This window comes from Rhinoraja longicauda, chromosome 6 (genome assembly GCF_053455715.1).
Source record: "Rhinoraja longicauda isolate Sanriku21f chromosome 6, sRhiLon1.1, whole genome shotgun sequence".
Taxonomy (NCBI): Eukaryota; Metazoa; Chordata; class Chondrichthyes; order Rajiformes; family Arhynchobatidae; genus Rhinoraja; species Rhinoraja longicauda.
Genome location: NC_135958.1, coordinates 1,072,707 through 1,088,969, shown reverse-complemented (window position 1 = coordinate 1,088,969; position 16,263 = coordinate 1,072,707). Strand labels below are relative to the sequence as shown.

At 44.8% G+C, this 16,263-nt stretch overlaps 2 protein-coding genes across 2 annotated transcripts in view; one reads left to right on the top strand and one right to left on the bottom strand.

Annotated features, from left to right (window-relative positions):
- Nucleotides 1-926, top strand: part of LOC144594160 (BTB/POZ domain-containing protein KCTD19-like) — a 42,599-nt gene extending 41,673 nt beyond the window's left edge. The window contains exon 15 of the mRNA XM_078400319.1: nt 790-926. The gene's annotated coding sequence lies outside the window, so the exon portion shown is untranslated. The remainder of the gene's footprint in view (nt 1-789) is intronic.
- plekhg4 (pleckstrin homology domain containing, family G (with RhoGef domain) member 4) overlaps nt 1-16,263 on the bottom strand; it is a 108,565-nt gene that overhangs the window by 4,791 nt on the left and 87,511 nt on the right. The window contains exons 19-23 of the mRNA XM_078401526.1: nt 12,803-12,973; nt 12,290-12,467; nt 4,786-4,902; nt 3,283-3,552; nt 709-932 (exon numbers count right to left, since the gene is read on the bottom strand). Of these exons, the coding sequence (XP_078257652.1) occupies nt 709-932; nt 3,283-3,552; nt 4,786-4,902; nt 12,290-12,467; nt 12,803-12,973 (960 nt within the window). The remainder of the gene's footprint in view (nt 1-708; nt 933-3,282; nt 3,553-4,785; nt 4,903-12,289; nt 12,468-12,802; nt 12,974-16,263) is intronic.

Below are 16,263 nucleotides of genomic sequence, written 5' to 3'. Positions count from 1 at the left end.
AGTTCTGCTATAATGTGAGCTTTCATAACACGATTTGCATCATGCAGGCTGAATTGGTTATGAAGCGATTTTGATCAGGAAGTAGAAGACCATTTAAAAGTTACTTTTGAAATTGACAAGCTGCATAGGGGACAAAAATCCTGTTCCCAGCTTTCACTTCCCACTTGTGGAACTCTCAATCCTCTAACCCCCTTTCCCCATTGATACAATTGTATGAATAGCAAGATTGTCTATAATACAATATTTTTAGGAATGCAAGTATCGCGTAATACCAGATCTACAAGTGTACTATTGCCCATTTACAGCATCTCCAGATTCTTCATTTCTCATTTGTCCCACCGTCAGTTATTTTGTGCACAATTATTCATTTGGTCCCCCTTTTACAACCCTTCCCTTTTGTTTTCTTATTCTGTTCCCTGTCTCGGCATTGGAACCAACTGGACTGATTGAACTGATTCCAGTTCATCCTCCTCAGGATAGATGTTGATCTCCATTGAACTGATTTGCACAGTTAACTTTCATCAGATGTTGCCTGATCTGAGCATTTCCTGCATTTTTCCTATTTCACTCACTACAGTCACTACACTCACTACAGTCTGTACAATGTGTAGAAAGTATTTGAAACTTTAAAAAACCTAAAGCAACAGACATGACTACAAATTAGAAATGGGAATGTAAACCAAGATTAAGTGTACATTTAATACATACCATTGAAATATATTGTTTATTTGAGAATTGAGGTTTATCTTCCTTTGGAGAAGGTGTATAAAAGCTGTGCTTGGATTCCAGGAAAGAATACGAGGCAGAGATATCAGGAGATGCTGTCTCTTCAGAGAGATTTTCAGGAAGGAGACTGGAGATGCAGCCACTATCAGACCCACTCGAGCCACTGCCAGATACGCAGTGGAAAGACAACTCAGAGCTTTCAGTTGCTTAAATAGAAGCAGAACAACATTAATAAAAATAAAATATTACATTTCACTATTTTATGTAACCAAATTCTAAAACCATAATATAAGGCTTCTTTAATTCTAGTGACAAAATGAAATGTAATGTCAATGTTTATTTATTTGTTTGTAACATTATACTTCTGCATTTGTTGTCATTTATATTTGCAATATTTAATACTTATTCTGACACATTATATCAAAACAAAAGAATAAAGAGTATAAATAACATAATTTTAATTAATCACTAATTGATTGTGACGCGATATTGATCAGGAAGTAGAAAACCACTTAAAAGTTATTTTTGAAATTGACAGGCAGAAAAAAAGTTGTTTTGGAATGAAACATTATCGGGGACAAAACTCCTGTTCCCATGTTTCCTCTTCCCACAGTAATCAGACACCATTATCACTTGAGAATGCTGCTGCTATTTTAACTGCAAGTGGCCATTGAAATTAACAAGCAATCAATTCTATTGACACTTGCTCAAGGTAATCTATTAAAGGTAGTGGTTTTAGTTTGCAATAACAAAATAAACATTGCTAATGTAACAACCTTTATTTAGTATGTTCTATTTTGTATTTCCTGGCTTTAAGATAGGAAAATACCCCGTAAAACTTTACAAAGATAATGACAAAGAACCAAGATTACCATAATGGTACCATAATGGTAGGATTACCATAAAAATATTGATATGTCAATATCAAAAGGATTATTCTAAGAATACAGATGGAATGCAGATTTAGATGGTCAAAGTGAATGAGTTCATTCTCAATAGCATGTCCCATCAGTAACCTCATCTACTTACTGCTCAATTACTGTACATCTTTAATGGTTACTATGTATAGACACGGAATTATTACAGCGTAGGAGGCTATTTAGCTCATCATGTCCACTTGGCTGTCTACCATCCACCAGGTACTTCATCCGTACAACTTAAATGTTCAATCTTTAAGTTTTAATCACAAACTTCCCAACCACAAATATCAGCATGCTCATTATAGGAACTATTCATATGGAAAAGTCACATCACCCTTACATATTGCAAAACGCAACAATGCACGTGTCCCTTGCAGAAGATTAATAAAACACTCGTAACAAAATGAAGAACTTTAGCAGGTCAACAGGTTTCATTCTCACAAAACAATGCCAGGTATCACCAGGGATGTAGTCACTGTGCAGCTTCAGTAGTACTTCAAAAATTCAGAGAACTATCATGCTCTCAGTCTTTCACCCATCAATGACACCCAGAGCAGTACTGCTGCCCTCTGGCTACGATGGCCACTGTGTCTTTTTAAAACACTGTCACTGTCCAATCTTGTTTGACATAAACTAGAGCTCCCAAATCCAGAATAGAACTGCCAGGTGACTGTCCCAATAAAAAAAATTCAAGCAACTCAAAGTGCTGAATTCTACTTGCACTGCTTAAAGAGCCTCTCAATCACCAACAAGATATTTCACATGGAATTTTACCCAACTTTACCCAACCTTCCATCTCACTCTGTCTACTGGCAATTTTGCAGATGACACCATAACAGTCGGCTGGCTCTCAAACAAATGATGAGGCAGAGTACAGGAAGGAGATCGAGTGGTTAGAAGCATAATGTCTAGACAACAGCCTCTCCCTCAGTGAGCAAAATGAAGGCCTTCCAGGGTGGAGTACACTCCCATTCGGTATCAACAGTGCTGAGTGGAGTGGTTGGGCTTTAAGTTTCAAGGTAAAGCACATCAATGCCTCTACTTCCTCAGAAGAACACGAAATTTGGCATTCTCCAATTACCAATTTTTACAGTTGCACTTAGAAAGCATCCTATCAGGATACATATCAGCTTGCTATGGCAACTGCTGCTCAGACCACAGGAGGCTGCAGAGTTGTGAATGCAGCCCATTTCATTACACAACCCCCCCCCCCATCTCCCAATTGACTCCAGCTGGGAGGTCATTCTCTCTTCTCCCCTCTGTCGTCAGGCAGAAGATACAAATATTTGAAAGCATGTACCACCTGATTCAAAAAGTATCTTCTCTGTTATTATCAGACTACTGAACGGACCTCTCAAATCCTAGGGATCTTCCAAACGACCTAACTGCACCCCTTGCACTTTTTTACCCGCACTTTCTCTGTTGCTGTGACACGATATTCTGCACTCTGTTTATTTCTCTTTGCTACACCTGATGTACTCATATATGGCATGATTTGGCTGGATAACAGGCAAAGCAAAGGTTTTCACTGCATCTCAGTATGTGTGACAATAAACGCCAATACCACACCAAGTAAAAATACAAGCAGCAAAGGCACTCTGTGGGTGGTGCCAATTATTAGAGATGAAACACTTACTGGTGGAAGGCTGGCTGCTTGTTTCATGTTCCAGTGCATCCTCCTCAGGATAGACGTTGATATCAAATGGGCTTTCACTGGGTATTACATTGTTCACCCCCGACAGCAGTGCCTGGTTTGTGTACATATGGAGGTTAAGAGGTCCCAAAAATGAAGATGAGGATGGTCCACCAGCTGAAGGGCTGCCCTTACTTGAAATATTTTGTCGCCTTCTAAAAGGATTTGTGTGGTCAAATAACGAGACTGCAATGGAAGCCCTGGTTCTTGCTCCTGTAAGAAATGCAGTTTTTTCACATATGTTCCAAGGGAAAAAGGATAGTTCCTAATAAAAATAACATTTGTTCAAATAATAATTTAAAAAACGTAGCATCAATTGAGATTTTCACTGAAGTAAACTTTCTTCTGAACATCCAATAACTGAAAAAATGCATTAGCAATTTTTAGGGTGTAAAGTATATAACAGGTATAACAGAGCTTTATTTGTCGTTCGGTACCGAAGTACCGAACGAAACTACATAGCAGTCATAGAAAAAAAAAGAACACAAGACACATAACCCCAACACAAACGTCCATCACAGTGACTCCAAACACCCCCTCACTGTGATGGAGGCAACAAAACTTCCACTCTCTTCCCCACGCCCACGGACAGACAGCTCGTCCCCGACCGACCTGCACAGTCCCCGCACCGGGCGCTGAAACGTCCCGCGGCCGAACCGGGCGATGAAAGGCCCGCGACCAAGCCTTGCGCAGCTAAGTCCCATGGTCGAGCCGCACCGGGCGATGTTAAGTCCCGCAGCCGAGCCGCACCAGCGATGAAAAGCCCCGCAGCCGAGCTGCACCGGGCGATGTTAAGCCCCGCGGCCGAGCCGCACCGGGCGATGTTAAGTCCCGCAGCCGAGCTGCACCAGCGGTGAAAAGTCCCGCAGCCGAGCTGCACCGGGCGATGTTAAGCCCCGCAGCCGAGCTGCACCGGGCGATGTTAAGCCCCGCAGCCGAGCTGCACCGGGCACTGTTAAGTCCAGCGGCCAAGCCGCACCGGGATGTAAAGTCCAGCGGCCAAGCCGCACCGGGTGATGTAAAGTCCAGCGGCCGAGCCGCAGCGGGCGATGTTAGGCCCCGCAGCCGAGCCGCACCCCGCGCCGTGAGGAAGAGAAAAGTTCCCCCTCCCCCCCCCCACACCACCACCCCCTCCCACACATACACAACCAAAAAAAAACAAAAAAAACCATCCCAACACCGACACACAACAAAAAAAGGGAAAAAAAAGACGGACAGACTGCTAGTCAGCCGCTGCCGTTAGGCGCCGCCATATGCCGGAGAGATATCAGATTTAACCAAATACAATATCTTTATTGCATATTTCTGTCAGCATAAACTATTATAATAGACCCACTTAAAATATACGTCTCATTCAATATCCAGACTGAGATGAATTTAATCTAGTATCATTTACAGACTTCAAGCATTTCAAGATTATGCACTAAATATATTTAGAGGACCTACCTCTGCCTTTCATTATGTAATCAATGGCTCGGTCATTGATGGCAGCTTCACTTGGTTTGATGTCCAAGAATGGCTTGTTACCAATTCCCATTGACACCATTTCCCTCATTCGGACCTCTGAAATGGATAGTTTATCATGCAATGTTAAATAGAAACCACATAACTACACAAAACTATAGAAATCCACATCTCCTTCAATGTAAATCAAACTATTATCACAACCATCCTAATGTCGTTAGGTTATGCAGCACCTCTTCACTTTCCTGACGAACTGATAGATTTCAAAGCCAAGACAATGTACAATTGATTACGAATTTAACTTATATCTCTGTAGCAATATGTGTTTTTTCCCCTTCAAGTTGTTCCCACTTCATCTAAAAGTCGCCAGTGTGTAATAAATCTAGAGGTTTTTTTAAGCAAACCATTTTGGTGAAGTGCAGGATTTGTGGATAGACATAAAGTGCTGGAGTAACTCAGCAGGTCAGGCAGCATCTCTGGAGAAAAGGAATAGGTGATGTTTCAGGTTGAAACCCTTCTTCAGACATGGATATTGGCCTCAACTCTCATTCAACCGAAAATGACACTGCAGTAATCATTACCATAATGGCACTTTATTAGCCAAGTATGTTTTGCAACATACGAGGAATATGATTTGCAATATAGTCACACCAAATCATACAGTAGGAAGATATTGAGACATTTAGAAACATGGAAAATCGGTGCAGGAGGAGGCCATTCAGCCCTTTGAGCCAGCACCGCCATTCATTGTGATCATGGCTGATCATCCACAATCAATAACCTGTGCCTGCCTTCTCCCCATATCTCTTGATTCCGCTAGCCCTAAGAGTTCTATCTAACTCTCTTTTAAATTCATCCAGTGAATTGGCCTCCACTGCCCTCTGTGGCAGAGAATTCCACAAATTCACAACTCTCTGGGAGAAAAAGTTTTTTTCTCATCTCAGTTTTAAATGGCCTCCCCATTATTCTTAGACTGTGGCCCCTGGTTCTGGATCCCCCCCAACATTGGGAACATTTTTCCTGCATCTAGCTTGTCCAGTCCTTTTATAATTTTATACGTTTCTATAAGATCCCCTCTCATCCTTCTAAATTCCAGTGAATACAAGCCCAGTCTCTCCAATCTTTCCTCGTATGACAGTCCCTCCATCCCGGGGAATTAACATTGTGAACCTACGTTGTACTCCCTCAATAGCAAGGACGTCCTTCCTCATATTAGGAGACCAAAACTGCACACAATACTCCAGATGTGGTCTCACCAGGGCCCTGTACAACTGCAGAAGTAGATCTTTACTCAAATCCTCTCTTTATAATAATAATAATAATGTATTTTATTTATATAGCGCTTTTCATATACTCAAAGACGCTTTACAGAGATTTAGAGAACATAGGGAAATTAATAAATAGATAAATAAGTAAATAAATAAACGAACAGAGAAAGGAGACAGAAGGTGAGGTGACCTTCAGTGGTTGAAGGCAGTACTGAACAGGTGAGACTTCAGCGATGTTTTGAATGTGGTGAGTGTGGAGGACTCTCTAACGTTTTGGGGTAGTGAGTTCCATAGGGTGGGAGCAGCGATGGAGAAAGCCCTGTCCCCCCAGGATCTGAGTTTGGTCCGGATGTGGGGGGATAGGAGATTGGCAGCAGCAGAGCAGAGGGTGCAGGTGGGAGTGTGCCTGTGGAGGAGGTCGGTCAGGTAGGATGGGGCCAGGTTATGGAGGGCTTTGTAGGTTATGAGGAGGATTTTGTACTGGATTCTCTGGGGGATGGGGAGCCAGTGGAGTTTCTAAAGGACGGGGGTGATATGGTCACGGATCGGGGTGTGGGTGAGTAGACGGGCAGCGGAGTTTTGAATGTATTGAAGTTTACTGATGATTTTTGAGGGTGCGCCATAGAGGAGGCTGTTGCAGTAGTCCAGACGGGAGGTGATGAAGGCGTGGATGAGGGTTTCTGCAGCTGTGGAGGAGAGGGATGGACGGAGACGGGCAATGTTTTTGAGGTGGAAGAAGGCTGTCTTTGTGATGTGTTTGATGTGTTTGTCGAAGGAGAGGGCTTGATCAAAGATAATTCCAAGATTCCGGATGTGAGGGGAGGTGGATACTGGGAGACCATCAATGTTGAGGATGAAGTTTTGGGTGGATTTGGTGAGCGTTTTTGGACCAATGACGATGATTTCAGATTTGTTGCAATTGAGTTTGAGGAAATTTGATTGAAGCCAAGATTTTATTTCAGTGATGCAGTTTGTCAGTGTAGAGTGTGTGGTGGGGGAGATTGACTTGGTGGAGATGAGGAGCTGGATATCATCGGCGAAGCAGTGGAAGTTGAGACCATGACGGCGGATTAATTGACCAAGGGGGAACAGGTAGAGGATGAAGAGGAGGGGGCCAAGGACTGAGCCTTGGGGGACACCTTGGGGGAGAGGAGCGGTGGGGGATTTACAGTTGTTAATGGAGATGAACTAGTGTCTGTCAGAGAGGTAAGATTTGAACCAGGATAGGGCTGTGCCAGTGATGTTAAGGGAGGTTTCAAGTCGGGTGAGGAGAATGGAGTGATTTATGGTGTCAAAGGCGGCGCTGAGGTCAAGTAGGATGAGGATGTTGAGGTTGCCAGCGTCGGAGGAGAGGAGAATGTCGTTTGTGATTTTGAGGAGCGCAGTTTCAGTACAGTGGTTTGAGCGGAATCCGGATTGGAAAGTTTCATACAGGTTATTGGTAGAGAGGTGGTATTTGAGTTGGGAAGCTACAGCACGTTCCAAAACTTTGGACAGAAAGGGTAGGTTGGAGATTGGTCTGAAGTTGTTTGGGGTGTCAGGGTTTAGACCAGGTTTTTTCAGAATGGGGGTGACAGCAGCGATTTTGAGGGATGGCGGGACGATGCCAGTGGACAGGGAGGAGTTTATTGTTGCAGTGATAAGTGGAGAGAGAGCAGGAAGGCAGGCCTTGACAAAGCTGGAGGGGATAGGGTCCAGAGAGCAGGTGGCAGTTTTTATTCCTGTGAAGAGGTCAGAGAGGTCGGTGGTGGAGATTGGGGAGAATTGAGGCAGGGGCTGACAGGATAAGGGGGGGGCAGGTGGTTTGAGGGGGAGCAGGTGCGTTGGTGGTTAAGGTGCTGTAGATGTTGTCTATTTTGCTTTGGAAGAATGAAAGGAAAGTGGTGCATTTGTCAACTGTGAATGATTGGGAGATGGTGTCCAGGGGGCTGAGGAGTTTGTTTATTGTAGAGAAGAGTGTTTTGGGGTTTCCGGAGCCAGAGTGAATTATTTGAGAGTAGTAGGTGGAGTGGGCGCGGGAGAGGGCATCTTTGTAGTGCTGCATGTGGTCTTTGTAGGCTTGGGAGTGAATTGTGAGACCTGTTTTGTTGCGGAGTCTTTCAAGTTGGCGGGCATGAGTTTTCATCACGCGGAGTTCAGGGGTAAACCAGGGAGCAGAGTGGGTGAAGGAAACTGTTTTGGTTTTTATAGGTGCAAGCTGGTCGAGGCAGGAGGAGAGAGTGCGGTTGTAGTAGTCAGTGAGGTCAGAGGGGCTGTGGAGGTCAACGAAGGGAGAGGTGGACATTATTTCAGAGAGGAAGGATGAGAGCGAGGTAGGTGAAACAGAGTTCAGCTTACGGAAGTTGATTTTGCGTTTTTGCTTTGGAGCTGGGGTGGGAATGTTGACAGACATGGTGATGGCTAAGTGATCAGAGAGGGTGGGGTCGGAGCCAGAGAGGTGATGTAGATTTAGTCCAGTGGAGCAGACAAGGTCCAGAATGTGCCCACGGTTATGGGTGGGAAAATTGACGTGTTGAGTGAGGTTAAAGCAGTTGAGTATTTCAGTGAAGTCAGCGGTTATTGTGGAGTCAGTGGAGTCCATATGGATGTTGAAATCACCGAGGAGGAGGATTGAGGGGGAGAGAGAACAGAACTGGGTCAGAAAGTCAGAGAAGTCAGAAAGGAACGATGGGTGTGGTTTGGGAGGGCGGTAGACAACTGCCATGATTAATTTTGTGTGGCCAGAGAGTTTGAAAGCCAGGTGTTCAAATGAAGGAGCAGATGAGATGGAGATGAGGTTGATCTTGAAGTCCTGTCGGTGAATTACGGCAATCCCACCACCTCGGCCTTCCGAGCGTGGTTTATTGATGTAGGAGTATCCGTTGGGTGTAGTGAGGTTGAGTGGGAGGTAATCCAGAGGTTGTTGCCAGGTTTCTGTCAGACAGAGGAAGTCCAGTTTATTTTCCAGGATGAAGTCATTTAGAATGTGGCTTTTATTGTTGAGGGACCGGATGTTGAGCAGAGTGAGCTTCATGTTGCTTTGTGTGGTGTGGATGGACACGGGTGATTTAGTCAGGGCTTGTAGACAGGGGGCACGCTCGTGTGCCTTGTTGTGATGACGTAATGGACGAGTGGAAGTCCGATCAGCTGACCAGAGTGCAGGGATGGAGTGACCGGTCTGGGAGTAGACAAACTTGTGACCGGAGCCTCTGTGGATGTATTTGGGTCGTCGTAGAAGTCCGTGGTTGATGATGGCAGAGATGCATGTCGGAGTGGAGTGGTTGTTGAGCTGGAGCAGCCTCGCAGCGAAGTACTTCAGTGCCATGCCAGGCAGGAGCGAAGGAGCATAGAGCCCGGAGAGATCAAAACGTCACAGCAGGCACAACAGGCTGATCCAGAGCAAGGCCTATGAGGACCGAGGAAGCTGAGCAGCCTAAGGGTTAAATGAGGAGCTGAGGACGTGCAGGCAGAGGAGGTAGCCAGGCATAGAAGGCCAATTGTTATGATTAGCTTTCTTCACTGCCTGCTGTACTTTCAGTTTACTTTCAGCTTTTATAAAATAATTTTCTATAATGCACAGCAGTAGAGTTGCTGCCTTACAGCGCCGGAGACCCGGGTTCGATCCCGACTAAGGAGGCTGTCTGTACGGAGTTTGTACGTTCTCTCAATAACCACGTGGATTTTCTCAGGGTGCTCCTGTTTCCTCCCACACTCCAAAGATGTACAGATTTGTAGGTTCATTGGCTTGGTATAAAAGAATGTTTAAAAATTGTCCTTAGTGTGTGTGGGATAGTGTCAATGTGCGGGGATCACTGGTTGGTGCGGACTCGGTCGGCCGAAGGGCCTGTTTCCATGCTGTATATCTAAAATAAACTAAACAAAACAAGGTTTTTTGAGGGATAAATGTAGAACTACCTCTATTTATCCAGCTCTTATGAGCACTTCATTACTCAGTCTTGGGTTCGAGTAAACCCCCCCACCCCTGCCCCGGGAAACCTCTCCCCATCAGAACCAAACACGAGTGAGAGATGTCCTCAGGGATCTCCTGAACCAGTCTGTTTTTGTATTGTCTGTCGGGCAGTCACTTATTGCCTCACTCCCTGCATTCTCGAGCTGCAGTGTGTGACCAGATGCTCCCCATCATGGATATACCCTAGTGACATCAGCTGTTGCTCAAGCTCCTCCAGTTGAATTCATGGCTGTTCAGGAAAAAGGAAGTATTCTGGAGTTCACTTATGGCCCAACTTGCCGAGATGTCCCATGAAGCTGCCATTTATTAAAATGGACTTAATTAACAGACAAAAGGAATGCTTACAGTACTTATTTTTTATTTGCCCATAACAAACTTCTCCATCAGGAGTAGGATTAAACAATATGTGTTTAAACTCACATTACACTCCATCTTCCACATACTTTCCCACTACTTATGGAATGGGAGATACCAGAGGGTAATGGTTGACAACTGTATGTCAGGTTGGAGGCCAGTGTCTTGTGGAGTACCCCAAGGATCTGTGTTGGGTCCACTGTTGTTTGTAATTTACATTAATGATCTGGATGATGGTGTGGCAAATTGGATTAGTAAGTATGCAGATGATACTAAGATAGGTGGTGTAGTTAATAATGAAGTAGATTTTCAAAGTCTACAGAGAGACTTAGGCCTTTTGGAAGGGTGGGCTGAAAGATGGCAGATGGAGTTTAATGCTGATAAGTGTGAGGTGCTGCATTTTGGTAGGACAAATCAAAATAGGACGTACAGGGTAAATGGTAGGGAATTGAGGAATGCAGTGGAACAGAGGGATCTGGGAATAACTGTGCATTGTTCCCTGAAGGTGGAATCTCATGTGGATAGGGTGGTGAAGAAGGCGTTTGGTATGCTTGCCTTTATAAATCAGAGCATCGAATATAGAAGTTGGGATGTAATGTTGAAATTGTACAGGGCATTGGTGAGGCCGAATCTGGAGTATGGTGTGCAGTTCTGGTCGCCAAATTATAGGAAGGATGTCGACAAAATGGAGAGGGTACAGAGGAGATTTACTAGAATGTTGCCTGGGTTTCAGCACTTAAGCTACAGAGAGAGGTTGAACAGGTTGGGTCTTTATTCTTTGGAGCGTAGAAGGTTGAGGGGGGACTTGATAGAGGTTTTAAAAAATTTAAGATGGACGGACAGAGTTGATGTGGGTAGGCTTTTCCCTTTGAGAGTGGGGAAGATTCCAACAAGGGGACATAACTTCAGAATTAAGGGACAAAAGTTTAGGGGTAACACGAGGGGTAACTTATTTACTCAGAGGGTGGTGGCTGTGTGGAATGAGCTTCCGGTGGAAGTGGTGGAGGCAGGCTCGATTTTATTATTTAAGAGTAAATTGGATAGGTATATGGATGGGAGGGGATTGGAGGGTTATGGTCTGAGAGCAGGTAGATGAGACTAGGTCAGAGAAAGTGGTCGGCGTGGACTGGTAGGGCCGAACGGGCCTGTTTCCGTGCTGTAATTGTTATATATGGTTAACCTTCCACATCCCTTTATAGATTAGTTTCTAGAGATATCAGATTTCCATTCAACCTGCTGTCCTGAACAAACTGAAGGGGGCATCTCAGACCTTCAAAATACATTTTCTCCACCAAGCACTTCCATTTTTAGCAGGACTTTCAGACTGTCATAGTACCCGTTGGAATTTGTTCTGTAAAACTTAAAAATTTAAAAAGATTCTTTGTTGGTTCTCTAAATTACTTGTGTGGCTTTAAACCCAGACCAGCACCTCGGATCTCTATTTATGTAAACTGATGCAGAAAAAAGATAGCTGGGTTTCAGAGACATACAAGACTTCAGATGCTGGACTTTTATGCATAAAACAAACTGCTGGAGGAACTCAGTGGGTCAGTGCTGAAACATTGTCTATCCACTTCCCTCCATAGTTGCTGCCTTTACTCACTGAGTTTCTCCAGCAGTTTGCCTGTTGTTTAGCTCTTCTAATTGATACTTCCACGGCAAAATCTCCTCAAGGTATGCCTACTTTGAAGAAGTTCTCTTCCATCCAACCTTTTTCTCCACAGATGCTGCCTGCCCTTCTGAGTTACTCCAGCACTTTGTGCCTACCTTTGGTTCTGCCATTCAATGAGATAGGTCATGGCTGACATAAACTAAAATTTCCCCATACTCTTAATATCTCTGGTTAACAAACAATTATCAGTAAACAGAAAAACTCTCCCTGAAGCATGGAACAATAAATCTTTCCGTTCATTACCTTTATTTCTGTTGGCTTGTTGCCATAAAATGCTTGTTATATCTTTTGTCCAGGTCTGTTTAACTTCTTGAGAACTTGCCTGAAGTATATAGGTATCACTGGATTTCCGACGCCGAAACCAGATTTCAAATCGTATTCCACCCTCACCACTATTTTCAGTCAGGCCAATATCTGCCGTCTATAAACACAAAATGTCCCAGCTATTTACTCATTTTAGTGATCTGCGCAAAGTATATCAAAAAAGCTCAATATGATTTACATAACGGAACAATTCTCGGTGGCCAATTTCATTCTTTGATATACCATTAAGCTCTAATTTAGATTTCAATCTGTTGTTAATAATCTACATTCACAATTCTGTCATGAGAAACACAAGGAAATTTCCAATTTTAGTAAAATTGAAAGACAACTTTACTGTTATGTGGCTTCTTACAACTTTCATTAGCGAAGCTATCAAGACATGATAATTACACAGCAACTAAATTCATTAGAGATTAAGCAACATTTCCTTACTTTAAAGGAACACTTGTAGATATAGACATCAAATCCACCATCAATCCGTTTAGGTTTGCTGAAAAGGATTAGATCTTCAAATAGAAAAACATGTCGTAGATACTTCTTGCGCCCAGACCAGATAACGAACTCGTCTTGGCGAACCAGTTGTCCCTGCTCCTTCAAGTTCACCTGTTCAATATGATTTAAAGAAATTGCTTTTATTATCCTGCCATTTACTTTCTTGTAAATCAGAATAAAACTTGATGACGAAATGAATGCTTTTAGTTCGGTAAATTCTCCTCATTTCCTGTTCTTGTTTCTTCTAAGTATTTTATGATCAACTTTCCCATGAGAAGATTCAATAGATTTGACATAAAATCATTGTGGAAAAAGAAACAAAGTTCAATCCAAATTTGTGAAAGCATTCACGGTGAAGCTTGCATAAATGCACACTAACAAAAACAGATACTGCAGAGAAAGGCACTAATTGACAACCCAGATACCTGACATGCCAAAAGACAAAATATACACGATGAAACCATGAAATATTACAAATTTGAACCAATAGTTCTTAGTTTTAGAGATGCAGCATGGAAACAGGTCTTTTGGCCCGTGCCGACCAATGACCCCCTGTATCCGTGCCCAATGACCCCCTGTATCCGTGCCCAATGATCCCCCGTATCCGTGCCCAATGACCCCCCCATATCCGTGCCCAATGACCCCCCGTATCCGTGCTGACCAATGATCCCCTGTATCCGTGCCCAATGACCCCCCCGTATCCGTGCCCAATGATCCCCTGTATCCGTGCCCAATGACCCCCCGTATCCGTGCCCAATGATCCCCTGTATCCGTGCCCAATGACCCCCCGTATCCGTGCCCAATGATCCCCTGTATCCGTGCTGACCAATGATCCCCCGTATCCGTGCCCAATGATCCCCTGTATCCGTGCCCAATGATCCCCCGTATCCGTGCCCAATGATCCCCTGTATCCGTGCCCAATGATCCCCTGTATCCGTGCTGACCAATGATCCCCTGTATCCGTGCCCAATGATCCCCAGTATCCGTGCCCAATGACCCCCCGTATCCGTGCTGACCAATGATCCCCTGTATCCGTGCCCAATGACCCCCCGTATCCGTGCCCAATGACCCCCCGTATCCGTGCCCAATGATCCCCTGTATCCATGCCCAATGATCCCCTGTATCCGTGCCCAATGATCCCCCGTATCCGTGCCCAATGATCCCCTGTATCCGTGCCCAATGATCCCCTGTATCCGTGCCCAATGATCCCCCGTATCCATGCCCAATGATCCCCTGTATCCGTGCCCAATGATCCCCCGTATCCGTGCCCAATGATCCCCTGTATCCGTGCCCAATGATCCCCCGTATCCATGCCCAATGATCCCCTGTATCCGTGCCCAATGATCCCCCGTATCCATGCCCAATGATCCCCTGTATCCGTGCCCAATGATCCCCCATATCCGTGCCCAATGACCCCCCGTATCCGTGCCCAATGACCCCCCGTATCCGTGCCCAATGATCCCCTGTATCCGTGCCCAATGATCCCCTGTATCCGTGCCCAATGACCCCCTGTATCCGTGCCCAATGACCCCCTGTATCCGTGCTGACCAATGATCCCCCGTATCCGTGCCCAATGACCCCCCGTATCCGTGCACAATGACCCCCTGTATCCCTGCCCAATGACCCCCTGTATCCGTGCCCAATGACCCCCCGTATCCGTGCCCAATGACCCCCGTATCCGTGCCCAATGACCCCCTGTATCCGTGCCCAATGACCCCCTGTATCCGTGCTGACCAATGATCCCCCGTATCCGTGCCCAATGACCCCCCGTATCCGTGCCCAATGACCCCCTGTATCCGTGCCCAATGACCCCCTGTATCCGTGCCCAATGACCCCCCGTATCCGTGCCCAATGACCCCCCGTATCCGTGCCCAATGACCCCCTGTATCCGTGCCCAATGACCCCCTGTATCCGTGCTGACCAATGATCCCCCGTATCCGTGCCCAATGACCCCCCGTATCCGTGCCCAATGACCCCCTGTATCCGTGCCCAATGATCCCCTGTATCCGTGCCCAATGACCCCCCGTATCCGTGCCCAATGACCCCCCGTATACGTGCCCAATGACCCCCTGTATCCGTGCCCAATGATCCCCTGTATCCGTGCCCAATGATCCCCTGTATCCGTGCCCAATGATCCCCCGTATACTAGTTCCATCCTACACACTCGGGACAATTTACATAAGCCGATTATTTTACAAATGTTGGAGGAAACCGGGGCACCTGGAGAAAACCCATGTGGTCACAGGGAGAACGTACAAGCTCCACACAGACCACAGCTCTACCACTGCACCAATGCGTCGTCCTTCAAATCATCAAACTGTTTTACCATTTAAAACATGAGATGCAACTTAGTATAAAACTGCTGTTTTTCCACACTTTGCAGCCTACTTTCCTGCTGCCCATGATTTTATGCAAGTCACAGTGTAATGTAGAGCTCTTTACCAAATATATATTTATGCAGAGATACCACTCTCCCTTAGATTGACTTGCATGGACGTCCCATTACAGAATGGAGTTGTTCCTTTGTCTTAATAGACACTGGATAAAAAAAACCCTATTATGCAGAAAACGATTAGAGTAGCCATTTTGAAAATATGAATATCTGGCATAACAGGAAAACTGATATCAGTTTTAAGGTGTGCATAATATATATGCTTCCGATTACATTTTCAGCAAAATGAGTACATCAGGATGGATTGGAATGGACACATGGTCAGATTGCCTTGGGTATACTTCAGCTTGAAGTGCTTTTCCATATCAGTATTAAAAATTCACTTATCAGCTATCATGGAAATAAAACTCAGTAACTGATGCCCCAGACTAGTTAAATTATAATTAACACTGTGGACAGGCCAGATTTGGTGCCTTCATCCAAGTCACTTTGGCAGTGAAGTGGATGGGTTATTGGTTGCAAATTTCCCAATCATCCTGCCTGCTACCACATTACAAGGACATTTTCTCAAACTGGGAAACATCAGTGAATAAATTCTCTTGGCTCAATTGGCTAGTTGGGGAATCAGGCTCCCCATAGCATGAATTACTTCAAAGTTTCTGCAGAAGTACATTTGATTTGAATTTAATTAGCCTGTTAAGTGCATTGTTAAGTTTTCTATACCTAATTGATTCCACAAATTTTAGACTTATGTGCCACATAGTTCTGCATTTTGGCAGAAGCAGTCACAACGTACTGACAAGTTTGAAATTTAGCTTGGCCAGGGGCATGGTTTGACCAGCTGCAAGGGAACTTTGTTTTAGATTTTCATGGATGGAACTTTTCTGCAGCCCCTAATTCCAACTACATTCTCACCCGGATAGCAATCATCTTGCATGGCCTTACCATTGCAAATTTTCACTCTGATCAAGTCAGTTGAGAGAACAATTCCATTGAAAGTGAATCCAAA